Source organism: Genypterus blacodes, unplaced genomic scaffold, assembly GCF_046128005.1.
Source record: "Genypterus blacodes isolate CSIRO-AG114 ecotype Tasmania unplaced genomic scaffold, CSIRO-AGI_Gbla_v1 ptg000085l_1, whole genome shotgun sequence".
Lineage (NCBI taxonomy): Eukaryota > Metazoa > Chordata > Actinopteri > Ophidiiformes > Ophidiidae > Genypterus > Genypterus blacodes.
This window is the reverse complement of record NW_027466890.1, coordinates 1795315-1808921: the sequence shown is the minus strand read 5'-3', so window position 1 is coordinate 1808921 and position 13607 is coordinate 1795315. Positions and strand designations below refer to the sequence as shown.

Sequence of the window (13607 nt, the reverse complement as noted above, 5' to 3'; positions counted from 1 at the left end):
TTGAAGAGCTGTGAAAGGCAAACACTGTGATGGCTGGTGTCTGCCTCCCTCTAGGGGCCACGACTGAGAAATACCAAAGTGAAAATGTGAACCATGACAGAGAAGGAAAAGAAGACAAAGGCCTGGCTGAAGAAGTAAATATATAATAAATACAAGCAAATAAATATGTGTTCTATACATGTTTGGCTGTGGAGTAACATAATAGCCAGCAAGAGTAGACATAATTCCTTCTCTGTCAGTGTCTGTGGTATATATTTGGGAATTGTAGACATTATTGTGTGACATTACAGTAGATGCTCACAGGCTATTTACAATTGAAAAGAAATAATTTTAATAGATATAATGTTCCACTAATTATGACACTCAGTTTGATAGTTAAATGATCTACAATGGCTATAATCATCTTGCAACTTGTAAATTCTTCTGACATGGTATCTGATGCACATATCACCTGGAGGCTATGTGTCTATTATGATAGATCATCTATAGGTTAATCTAGGATAAATAAACAGGTCTTTGAAGATCAGACATATTAACACAATAATAACAGCAATAGTTTAAAGCCACGCTGCTGTTCCCATGTAACACATAGACTAAATGGAGCTAAAAGAAATGTCGCGTGTGTCCTCCATCATTTAATCTATTTTCTCTTATTTTCGTAAAAATATACAAGTACACGTAGAATGTTTGGACCGAGCCGGACAGATCAAAGCGCCGCTGTCCGTGGTGCTGACCCGGGTCGTCCGTATCTCTCTCTCTCTCTCTCTCTCTCTCTCTCTCTCTCTCTCTCTCTTTCTCTCTCTCTCGCGCACTACAGCGCCTCCAGTAGGTTGTCCGATGCATTGCACGGAGATACTGCCCGTCCCCATAGAGACAGGCTCCTACAACAGGGCTATCTGCTTCCATTGGATCCGCTCGCCCTCACTCACAGGCAGTGACGGCGAGCACGGACCTGCCGGCTCTTGGACATTAACATTCCCTCGGATAGATAAATAAACGGATATTCACCATATTTATATAATTAACGGATAATTAACCATTTTGTCGCGAGCCGAGAGAGGCCGGAGGTGTTGCTAGGCAGGGAGGAGTCCTCCGTTATTTCACCGCTAGCATTGCAATTGAGCTTCTTTTTTCTAAGCTAAACCTCAACCACACAAAGCCCCACAAAGGATTCAATGCGCACCTGAAGGTAACGAAGGTTATTTTCCTATTTTCGGGTGAAACTGTCCTTTTGTGTCCGTGCAGTTTAGCTATAACGCGTTAATAAAGAGAAAAACGCTGCTAGGTTAACATCGGGTCATTCATTGGCTAATGAGCCTGAACTGGACAGAGCTAATTATCGGCTCACAGGATATTTAGGATATTGTGTTTATAAGCGCTTGTAAATCAACACAGGGCGGCTCCTAAAGCAGCAATATAGATTAGATCAGATACAGATGTGAAGTATCTTGAAGTATCTTACACCAACTGACTAGACGTGATGTGGATAGCAGACGAGACAATACGAGAATTTGGTGATTTATGGTTTGGATTTGTAGCCTACTTGCATGGAGTAGAATGGATGAATCATAATGGCTGAACGCTGACCTACAGCAACAACACCGGCTGCACTGTATCAGCCAAGATGAGAGGTCAGGCTACACCTGCTTTCATCGTCATCATCATCATCATAGTCGGTGGATGTTAGCAGGCCAGGCATAGTGTTGTTTATCCACACCTATGCTGTAATGACTATCAGCTGCTCTGTGAGGCTCAGTGACATGTAAGGTTTTTTGCCTCTTCTGTGTTGCTGTTTGTAGTGTAAGTAGGTAGGATGGACGTGGAGGTGAGTGCTGCCCGGGACAGCCCCTGGAGGAGGGGAGCGGATCCAGCACAAGGTGACGCCGGAGGAGTCATGGAGATCCAGGTTGTGCCACTGGAGCACTACGACTCGGCAAGAGCCAAAATCGATGCAGATCTGCGCTGGTTGTTTGCCAAAGCTTATGGCATAGGTAAGGATCTCTCACTTTTCCCACTCACACTGCACAGGGGGATGCATCTGCCCTGCAAACCTAGAATTATGCAGCCCAGGGGTTTACTATTAACTTCACATTGTGCAGTTTGGACATGAACACGTAAACTAAGTATAACAGCAGTATTCTTATCAGGTATTTACAATATATTCTGGATCTAGATCCTCGATAATACAGTAATCAAAGTGTCTGCAGGATTGTGGCTGATTCTTTCCCCATTCAAATCTTTACAAGTCAGAGACGAGGTGATTAGAATCGTATAAACAAACGCTTGTACTATCTGATGCAATCCAACACAGTAGCGCTGCAATAAGTGGTATCTTTGTGAAGCCAGATGTTGTTTATAGAGAGTATTGCCCCTGAAGTTGACAGAGGAGACAGTGCGCCTGATCTGTCTCCAGATAAGGTTTCGATAGAACTCATAGTCAGATCAGGTCTTATTTCACCTAAGTACATTTTTAGTTCAGTGAGGCTGCTGTGACTCATCATTTTCAGAACTCTGTGATGAAGAAGCATATATATTATGAGTGTTTTGCGTAAATGTCATGAGGAGACATTGACCAGTCATCCTTCCTATCAGTAAAGGATGTGAGCAGACCAGAGACCAGCAGCTCCAGGTTATTGTCTGGTTTGTTATCTGGTCTACGTGATGACATCATGCGTCATATCCGTCGGTCACTGGCCCTGTGAGCGCTGAGGAGCTTCACTTTACAGTTAAAAAAGATTTCTTTCCATATCAATGCTGCGAGCAAATATGGAAGTTACGCCTTGAATGTGGATTTTTGTGTCACAAGCTGAAAATGCGAGCTGGAGAGAGTAAGCGAGGGGTCAGCCGTGCAGCTCACTGTGACTGTGTGATAATAGGGCATTCGTGAAGGAGACAGAGCCAGACTTCCTATCGTGCAACAAACACTTTTCAATAATAATCACGTTTTAAGTTTAGCCTACAATCTTTTAGCCGTTAAAGGGGCATTTGGGGGCGGCAGTGGCCCAGTCCAAAGGGACTTGGCTTGGGAACCGGAGGGTAGCCAGTTTGAGTCCCGTGTGGAGTGCTAAGGGGTCTTGGCTTGGTAACCGGAGGTCCTCCACGGGCAGACACACATGCACCGCATTGTGTGTGTGTGCATGTAACAAATGCATGGCTCTGAAACAGGGAATTTCTCATTCGTGAGATTAAGGGTTGTTTATCTTATTTAAAAAGTGAAAGCTGTGAAAAAATGTCATGTCATAGCTGAAGCTGACAGGTGATTCACTCCTCCAACACACAAAGAAGGAATCTGTCCAGTTTGAAATGAAGTCAGTCTTGTATTTGCTTTCTGTGGTAGAATCCCTGCTCATTGACAGACACTGTGGGGGGGCAACTGCTCTCCTGGGATTAGAGTGCAGCGTCACCACCACAGTCCTGCTGGAAGGACAGTGTGTGTGTGTGTGTGTGTGTGTGTGTGTGCTGTGGTTCTCTGCTGATGCGAGACTCAGGACTGCAAGTCACATGGTTAAGCGTGTAATGGGATTGTGAATGCTTGTTTGTTTAGGCGAAGTCACGGCAGTTTTTCTTATGACATTTTGAACTATTCAAACCTATAGAATCTTACATTTTTAAATATGTTCACAGTGTTGATGTTGATCTATGTAAATGTCACACATTTCCAGTGTAATGTTAATGTTATGTTGATGTTTAGATTAACAGTATACGTTTGGAGATGTCAGAGTCCAGTTAATAATACAACAGTATAATATGACAAAATGTTGGTAACACTTAAGTCGCCAAAGTTTCACATTCCATAGGTTTGTGTGTTTAGTAACAGTTTTGGAGGATTCCCCACTGAGCCTCTGTGCTTTGTGTTGGCTCAGTGCCAGGCTGCTCTGTCCTCGCTGTCAGCAAGATAAGTGTAGCTCAATCTGACCTTGTCTCCAAAAGAGCGAGAACAAAGGCTTCCCCTGCACACACACGCACGCACGCACGCACGCACGCACGCACGCACGCACGCACGCACGCACGCACGCACGCACGCACGCACGCACGCACGCACACACACACACACACACACACAAACACACGCACAGTGTGGCGGGCATTTACACTTGGATCAGGTGGATGTTAAATATCTAAGGAGTATTAGCAGCTAGGATTATAGAGTAGCCATTACCTCCACTCCCCCTCTTTCAGACGCTCGCACGCACACACACACGCACACACGCACACACACACACACACACACACACACTCCCCTTTTAGTGTCAGCAGCCATAAAACGATCCAGTAAGCAGGGCCCTGGTGAGTGGACAGCCCCCACCTTCTGCCACACTGGCACCCATGATCGCCATCTCCACGGCAACCAGTGAGGATGAGAGGTCAGCCAGGGACAGCGTGTGGTTTTCCTTATTAGCTCAGAAACCAGCAGGGCGAGGAAAGCGCTGTGTGTGATTGTAGGGAGTATTTTAGAAGGGTTAGGAATACAATGATAAACAGAGTGGAGGGTTGCGTAATGTGCGGGATTCCACATTATCTGGGACGCCTGGATGGCAGCGTGATGCCTCAGCAGGCAGAGAGAGAGAGAGAGAGAGAGAGAGAGAGAACAGTGTGTGCCAAGCAAGCAGTCGTAAAAAGGCAAAGTGGGCACTGGTGGTCAGTGAACTGTAGTTTTAAATTCCCCCTGATGTGTGCGTGTGTGTGTGTTTGTGTGTCTGGTGTGTGTGGGTGTGTGTTGGCCTCGATCGATGTCCTAGTAAGTCGGTTTATCTGTGTCAGCATTGTCAAGCAAATGAGAAGAAGAGAAGCTATTGTGAAACATTGATGCAGACTGGGTCTTGGTTTTGTTGCTTTCATCTTCATTTTTACGATCACATGAATTATTTAGCGGTATCTTCCGTTTCATCGTCGATAGTTGTTGTACGATTCAGTGACTCAGCGAGCCATTATGGCAAACGACATGTCAGTCATAAAGACAGGCTGTCAACAAAAGTAAAAGAAAATGAATACATCCCAAAAATCTCTGTTATAATTGTCTGTATAATTGCAAGGCTGCGTGTGTGTAAGTATGCCAGACCATCGTTGAAGTGAAAGTAGCTCTGAAGGAACTTAATGGACGTTAATGGATGTTTACAGCAGACGTTTCAGTGAGTAACATCGCACTAAAAGTCTGTCTGTCTGTCTGCTTGTGTGCACTCACCAGCACTCTGAGCATGACTCGGACAATATCCCCTTGAAGGCTGAGTCGATAAGAAATAATGACAACAACGAAAATCAAACGGAGGGACAACGGCAAAATTCCCCTGAGTGCTTTAGGCCTTAACTGTGGATTAATATGGCTGAGCTTATAAAAATAGCAGCCCTGTTTCTGTGTTCACCACCAGGAAGGAAATAAACAACAACAACACGCCGGCTCAGGAGAATGTAGTCAGCTTAAATCCTGCCAGTTGATTGGCTTAAAGATTCCAGGCCTCCGACAGGTGCGGTTCAACCTGATGACTTTCAATCTCAGCATTCTCCTCGTCCACCGGTGGCGTCTTAGACAGTCTAAAACCGTCTCAGCCTGTTGTGGATTATGTAAGGCGGCGAGGATTTGCCCTCACGTGTCTATGTGTGCTAATAAAAATAGATTCTGTCATGGTGGAATATGGTTTAAATCACGTTCTGTGTGATCACGTGCCGGAATTACCCGCAACGAATCCCCTTTGTGTTCCAGATCACATCCCCGTAGACCTGCGAGACCCCTTCTACACAGACCAGTATGAGCAGGAGCACATCAAGCCACCAATCATCCGCCTGCTGCTGTCCGGGGAGTTGTACTGCAGGGTTTGCGGGCTGATCCTGCGCACGGACCAGGCCGCCTCGCTCAAAAGCCACCAGTCGGTCATGCAGGTGCTGTCCAGGAAAGGGATTTTGGTCCTGGAGAGCGACAACACCCCCGTTTCTGATATGGACCTCAGTGCATCTCCCATCAAGATGGTGAGTCGCTAAGCTGTATTCACTGGCAGCAGATAGGCTTTCTGCAAAACATACACACACAGGTCCTCATTTGTTTCATTCCCATTTGCTTTTCCAGAACTCTCACATCCACCTTATCGACTCCCTGATGATGGCCTACACAGTGGAGATGATCAGCATAGAGAAGGTTGTCGCCAGCGTCACTCGCTTCTCAAACTTCAATGTCTCCAAGGAGCTGCCGTATGACCTGGAAGACGCAATGGTCTTCTGGATCAACAAGGTGAGAAGATTGTGGTGTTTTGGTCTGCTTTGGAATTTTTTTCGTGCGTCATTTCGTCGGCGCTGACTTCTATCGTTACACAGGTGAACATGAAGATGAGGGAGATCACGGATAAAGAGCTGAGAATGAAGCAACACCTGCTGGAGTCGCCCAGTCACCAGAAGGTAACAGGCTCATCTTCCTCTTTTTCTGCGTCGCCCCTCTATTTCTCTACCTCCTGTGTGTCGTCTTTCTCTCTGTCACATTGTTTTCAGTCGCGGACTTGAATGTTGTCCAGTGTGGGACATGGACAACGACAGTTTTCCCATCAGCTAATCGTACAAGTCAAATTCTTCTAGACAAGCGAAACCACCAACAATCTGCCTTCACCATTGGAAGAAGAGTGTAACAAGTTTGCGTGACTATAATTGATTGTCGGCGCATAATAACAGTAATTATAATGTCACGTGATAAAGTTGTTCTATTTCCTCTTCGGCGTCGTCTGTAAATCTTTGACATCTGATCTCCCTGTCACTGTATCTCAACCTGTCTGCTGCTTTTTCCTCTTTGTGTCTCCCTCCCCCTCAATACTGTCTTCCCCTTCCTGCCTCTTGGATACTAGTCCCCCTCCAAGTGGTACTGGAAGCTTGTGCCTGTAAGTGCAATAGATACCTGTATCAGTGTGTGTGTGTGTGTGTGTGTGTGTGTGTGTGTGTGTGTGTGTTTGCAGTCTGTATATATCAGTGTATCAGTGTTTGTTAGGAAAGCACAGTGGAGAGAAGTATGTCTGTATGACTTTGAACATAGACTACAGACAATGCAGTGAAACCCAACCATAAAAAAGAGGACACAGCGCCCCTTGCTGGCAAAAGTGGGAACTGCTCCCATAACGCTTGGTTTTCCGTATTTAACTTTTTTTTTTAAAACCTTGCATGAATAACTTTAGGCAGAATGGACTCCCTAACCCTCCTCTCTCCCCCATAAAACACACACACAATACACTTCACACACTTGCTGAATGGCCTGATATTTTGCATGGCCTCACTGTGAGTGTTTGAGCCGGTGGAGTTCTCCCATGATGTAATATGCTCACCTTTGACCCCGATGTCAGTTTCAGCGTCAGCAATCCTTGTTTTCCCCTTTTATTTTATTCATCACTTACACACACTTACACTTACAGTTGTTTATGACTTTAAGAATTTTCAATACAGCTGTACAACAAGTCCCATATGTGCATGTGAGCGATAACTTGACTTGAAAGCATTGAAATGAATCCCTCAAATGTTTGGATGTTTGCTTCGTAGGTGCGTTACCGTAGAGATCATCTGTCGGGTCGCTCGCTTCAGCACTTCCCCCTGGTGGACGACTTGCTGAAGGACGTGTGTGACGGCACCGCTCTGCTGGCTGTCATCCACTTCTATTGCACAGAACTCATTAGACTTGAAGGTACACGGAAGGCGATATGTTCGATGTCATCGCTCAAACGTCTGGCTGTGCTGCTTCTCCCTGTATTCGAATAAACAGATGGACTGCTGTGCTGTTTTTGTGCAGATATCTGTCTGAAGGAGGTGCCATCCATAACGGATAGTGTGTACAACATCCACCTGCTGATGGAGTTCTCCAATGAGTACCTGAACAAATGTCTGTATCTGAAGCTGGAGGACATGTTGTACTCTCCACCAGTGCTGAAGGTGAGTGCAGGAACGCTCCATGTGAATCCCTCTTAGAAACAAATTCCGTCTGCGTCTTTTCTCGTTGTTGACTTTGAACTTCATGTTTGTGATTCAGAGCAACATTATGGTCTTCATCGCTGAGCTCTTCTGGTGGTTTGAGGTCGTGAAGCCGGACTTTGTGCAGCCCAGAGACCTCCAGGAAATCAGAGATGGTAAAATAACTTTTGGACTGGTGCACTGCTTGAAAGAATTTGGTTAAAATGATTCAAACCCACTTCTTCTCTTGTTCTTGCAGTGAGATTGCTGCTGCAGCCGAAGAGTTCGCGACCCCAGCTTCCCGTCTCTAGCGGCATCAAGCGTAATTTCCTGACAACATCAAACTCTGCTGATGTCTTAACCACACCCCCCGGCCCGGACCTCAGGTGACTACAGACAGAGTGAAATTGAAACGAAGCCTCCTGACGTTCTAGTTAACTATATTAACAAACAACTATATGTTTCATTCACAGCAAACCGACCTCGCCGACCCCGTCTCACTCATTCATGTCCCTGAGACAGAGACAACAGAAGATGAACAACGACGGCCCCTCAGGTAATACCAGCAAACATTTACCTGAGATCCAGTTCACAATTGAGATTGAGAACCGTACATAATGAGGTGTGAATTCAAGCCCATTTTTGTAAGACAGAATCAGAATCTTCCAGAATGTAGTTTGGTTACACTTCGGCGGAATCATCTGTCCAATCTATTGGGCCAGACTCCAACAATATCACACTTTCTATTTTCATTCAGCAGACCTGAGGAACCGTTCCAACTCTGTAACGCAGAGGGACGGCCAGCATCAGAGCTCAATACTGTCCTGGCCGAAGAGGAGATCCAGGTCAGCAGCTTGATGAAACCAGTTACTGTCGTTCATGCAACAATGACGATGATGAATGATGATTTCTTGTTACAGTTTCATGCTCCTCTCACTTTCCTTACATCCCTCAATTCTGCCTTGTTTAGACCTTTATCACAGCCGGTGCCCTACGCCCTGCATTTCCCACCGGAGGACGATGGTGACAGCATCAGCCTCGCTCGCTCCATCAGCAAAGACAGCCTGGCCTCTAACATCCTGAGCGTCACTCCCAAACACATGCTGGGGTCCGTTCCCCAGCTGCCCCAACACAGGCTCCCCGGCCAGAGCCTCATGGGTCACATTCGCATCGAGGACGAGGAAGAGGAAGTAGTAGAGGAGGAGTTGGTCGCCGTTATACATCCGGCCGCGTTTCCTCGACCTGTGCGTGAGAGCGACATCGAGCAGGATGAGCTGGAGATCCAGAATGGAAAACCTGTGAGGAGAATACCTAATTCTCGCCGCTCTCCCTGCTTTGACCCTGGTGCCTTCCCAACAGGCCGCCAGGCAGACTGCTATTATCTGGAGCCCTTGATGCCTGCTGTCTGCAAACAAGCCAAAGAGAAGAGCATCAGTCTCAACAAGGAGGAGGAAAGCGGTGAGAGACGAACAAGGAAAATGAACACCAGTGTCCCCAGCACTTCACAGAGGAGGACCCATGTGGCCGAGTCCATTCTGAGCACTTCCAGACCACCCACAGAAGGAGCAGCAGCCACGTCCCGTTCAAACAGGATGCAGACCTGCGGCTTCTTCCTCCATTCATCAGGAGAACAAGAGGATCAAGTCCACACGCCTCTCCCTGGGCAAAACCACAGTGCTTTCAGCGCCGCGTCAGATGTGGGAAATGACTCAGACTCTGACATCGCAGACCTAGAGGAGGACGAGGAGGACGAGGAGCTGTCGAAAGAGCTAGAGAGGAGAGTGAGTGGAAAGTACTTAGATGAGGGAGACATGTTTGATATCAGAGGAGAGGTGGAGTCGGCCAAGCTGAGGGAGGACTTGAAGGTGAGCGAGCGGGATGATAAGGAGGACGGCAGTGGACGATCCAGCCCGTGTCTCAGCACCATATCCTGGGGGAGCAGCTGCAGCGCTTCTGGCAGCTCTAGCGTGAGGATGACCAGCTTTGCAGAGCGGAAACTGCACAAGATTGGCTTCTGCGATGGAGTATCAAGCACTAGCAGTTCCCAGAAGACCACGCCCGACGGCTCCGAGACCACGCCCTACCCCTTCGGAGGCCCCTGGCGACTCAGGAGCGACGACATCCCCTGCTGCCAAAGTAAGGAGCCCGGGCCTGTGTTAGGGAAGGACGCGATGGTCAGCGCCCCGGCAGTGCCTTCAGAACTGGTGCAACTTCACATGAAGCTGGAAGAGCAACGGCGCGCCATCGAGTATCAGAAAAAGAAAATGGAGACCCTGTCGGCGCGGCACAGACTAAAGCTAGGGAAAGCTGCCTTCCTGAACATTGTGAAGAAGGGAGGAGGGAAGAGTGACACGCTCCCCCAGCCCCTGAAACACCCGCAGGAAAACTCAGAAACCACTAACGCTGATAGAAGCCTGGCGAAGACCCGAGCCTGCAGGGACGACTCCTGTCTGGAGGCGCTAAGGCTCCAGTCTAAGGCCGGACACCTGGAGAGAGAGCAGGTGAACACGGACAACAGGCTGAACACACAGACGCAGGATAATGGATCCGAATCTGATTTGGGCGATTGCAGCCGTTCCATTGAGATACTCAACGACGCCATTAGTTCCATTCAGCAGCAGATGACGCAGCTCTCCTTGAAGCAGGACTTGTTGATGAAGCGGAACACAGCGTCACCTCCAGGATCCAAAATATCGGGCCCTCCCACAACGCAGCAACTCAGCACAATAGAAGCAAAAGCAGCTACCTCAGACTCCAGATCTTACGCGGTTGCTCACTTTATAGATTTCGGCGGAAACGAATCGACGCCCGTTCGCCATCCGCCCAAGCTGAGCTCCAGCCAACGCACCAAAACCTCCGATTCTAAACAGACTAAGGACACGAGCAGGGTGGCGTCCGTCAGCCTGCCTACGCCACCTCCACAAGCCGAGCGCTCCAAAGGAAGCGCCAGCGAAGACCAGGAGGGAAGAGTGAGTGCCGAGAACCCCAAGTTGGACAGAAAGAGCCTCAGGAGCACGACCTTCAGAGTCCAGGATGACCCCAACCAGCAGACGGCCAGAGAAGTGTGTTTCTCGGACAAACCGGCATCTCCAGATCCGCCGGTTGACTCCAGCTCAGAGGCCGCAGAGGCAGATAGGAACATCCCAGCAAACTCAGGGGAGGAAGCTGAAGGCGGCAATGAAAATTCCATAGTCAAAGCTCAGCTGATTGAAGTGGACCTGTCAGATCTTAAGGATGCCGCAGAGGACGGCTCAGCGGAAGGCAATCAGAAGAACGTGCTGGGCTTCTTCTTCAAGGTACCATTCAAGTGTTCTGCTCCTTGGTGCTAATTTTGTGACATCTGAATCAGGCGTGAGTGATCATACTTCTCTGTCTTCCAGGATGAAGAGAAGGCAGAGGATGAGATGGTGAAGCGTCGCGCTGCTTTCCTCCTCAAACAACAGCGCAAAGCCGCAGAGACCAGACTACGCAAACAACAGCAAGAGGGCGAGAGCGAGGCCAAACGCGACGAGGCCAGGTATGTACTCACAACACTTAACTCTTAATTACCCAACGCCCAGCTTCTGTCACACACTGAAACTGTCGCTGTCCTTCTCTCAAAGACGTAAGGCTGAAGAGGAGCGCATACGCAAGGAGGAGGAGAAGGCCCGACGGGAGATTATCAAGCAGGAGTACTTGCGGCGGAAGCAGCAGGAGCTGATGGAGGAACAGGGTCAGGTCAAGCCGCGGCCCAGAGCCAAGACACGCAGGAACAGACCCAAGTCCCTGCACCGCGACGAGTCCAACAGCCTCTCCAAAGGATCCACACGTAAGAGCTCCACACAAATCGAACATTTCACCACACAGCACCCCGTGTTGTCTTTGCGTCTCCATTTACAAATTGTGTGTGTGTGTGTGTGTGTCAGTTAACCTGTGTACATTTACTGTGTGTTGTGTTTAGTATGGTCCTGAACGTGTACATGTGTTGTGCAGGTCATTCTCTGAAGCGGTCCCTCTTACCCAAAGCCCAGGTCTCAGCAGCAGGCAGCAGGGGAGGTGAACCTTCTAAGCTGCTCTGCATGATGGGACCTTAACATTGCTGCTTCTCACGCACTCTTTCATCCATTTGTGCTCTTGTTGTCTCCTCTTGTGTCCTCGTCTTAATTTGGTTTAGGATTAGATTTAACAGAGCACAGGCTTGCTTAAGGGCTGTAGTTTAATCACAGATTGAATTTAGTAACTCGCACTAACTCCTGCCGTCTCTGTCTTCCAGCCGATCTGAGCTGCAGCCATAGAGGATCCACGCTCTCTCTGGCCACGGAGGCAGACAGCGTCATGTCGGGAGGAGCCGAGTCACAGAGGTGCTGGATATGAGCAGAGGAGAAGCTGGTCCTGCTGTAGCTTCTGTGTCTGTAGTGATCTGACTCACTGACTCACTGACGTGTGTGTGTGTGTGTGTGTGTGTGTGTGTGTGTGTGTGTGTGTGTGTGTGTGTGTGTGTGTGTGTGTGTGTGTGTGTGTGTGTGTGTGTGTGTGTGTGTGTGTGTGTGTGTGTGTGTGTGTGTGTGTGTGTGTCCTGCAGGGCTGCGTCTGTGTGCTCCATGGAGTCATTCCCCATATTTAGCCGGGGACCCAGCAGGAACATGGAGCGGGACTGGGAGAACGGCTCCATCTCTTCATCCATCAACTCAATCGCTGAGTACCACGGTGAGAAAACGCAAGGACGCTTTTCGAACAATTTTTTGGAAATACATACTTCAAATGCTTACAAACTTAATGAATGTTTTCAATCTTCGTTAAAGGGCCCAAACTTTTCAAGGAGCCAAGTTCCAAGTCCAACAAGCCAATCATCATCAATGCCATTGCCCACTGCTGCCTCGCTGGAAAGGTCAATGAGACGCAGAAGAACGTCGTCCTGGAGGTCAGTGTGATGTCATGAATTCAATCTGAGCTCCAGTTGCCAAAAAAAAATTGATATACAGTACTCAAGTCATTTTTGATTCCTGTCACAGGAGCTGGAAAAGTGCGAGTCCAATCACCTGATACTCCTTTTCCGTGATGGCGGTTGCCAGTTCCGCGCCATCTACTCTTACTCCCCGGACACGGAGGAAATTGTGAAGTTCACAGGCACGGGGCCGCGATCAATCAGCCCAAAGATGATCGACAAACTTTTCAAATACAGCTCGGACCGAAAGCAGTTCACCGTCATCCCGGCCAAGAGCGTGTCTGTCAGTGTGGACGCCCTGACTATCCACAACTACCTCTGGCAGGTGAAGAGGCTGGGCAGCTCCAGGAGGAAATGAAGAAGAGGAGGAGGAGGAGGAGGAGGAGGAGGAGGAGGAGGAGGAGGAGAAGAGTTGGGCGGGACCCAATGATCTTTTGCAATGATTGACACGTGATTATGTGGTGAAACTGTGGGCTGGTTTGGAGTGGATGTGGTGGAACTCTGTGTTGGTGTCCTGTGGTCAGTGAAGTGGAGCCACCTGCCAACTGAAGTCACAGCTTTACGGCTAACATTTAATTCTGCACGTCACTTTTCTATGTTTTGCACATTTTCAGCACATCTAACATGAATTTCTTTAGCATTAAATAGCCTTAATAATGTGCTGAGTTCTTTGAGGCAGCGGAGGAGGAGATACTATGACTACTAACTGCGACTACAGATGGGAACATTGGCTCAATATTGATTATAAGGTTTGTTGTTTCAGTCTGGAAGCTCT

General features: G+C 48.2%; 1 protein-coding gene across 1 annotated transcript; it reads left to right on the top strand.

Moving 5' to 3' along the window:
- Positions 1–1813: 1813 nt before the first annotated feature.
- On the top strand, positions 1814–13190 carry camsap1a (calmodulin regulated spectrin-associated protein 1a). Its single transcript, XM_076158690.1, has 18 exons — positions 1814–1991; positions 5699–5961; positions 6059–6220; positions 6304–6384; positions 7504–7645; positions 7751–7890; positions 7988–8084; positions 8168–8294; positions 8382–8464; positions 8669–8753; positions 8879–11204; positions 11289–11425; positions 11511–11716; positions 11881–11943; positions 12161–12248; positions 12470–12594; positions 12690–12808; positions 12900–13190. Exons 1-18 carry the CDS (start codon positions 1814–1816, stop codon positions 13188–13190), a joined length of 4713 nt encoding a protein of 1570 aa, XP_076014805.1.
- The last annotated feature ends 417 nt before the right edge of the window (positions 13191–13607 follow it).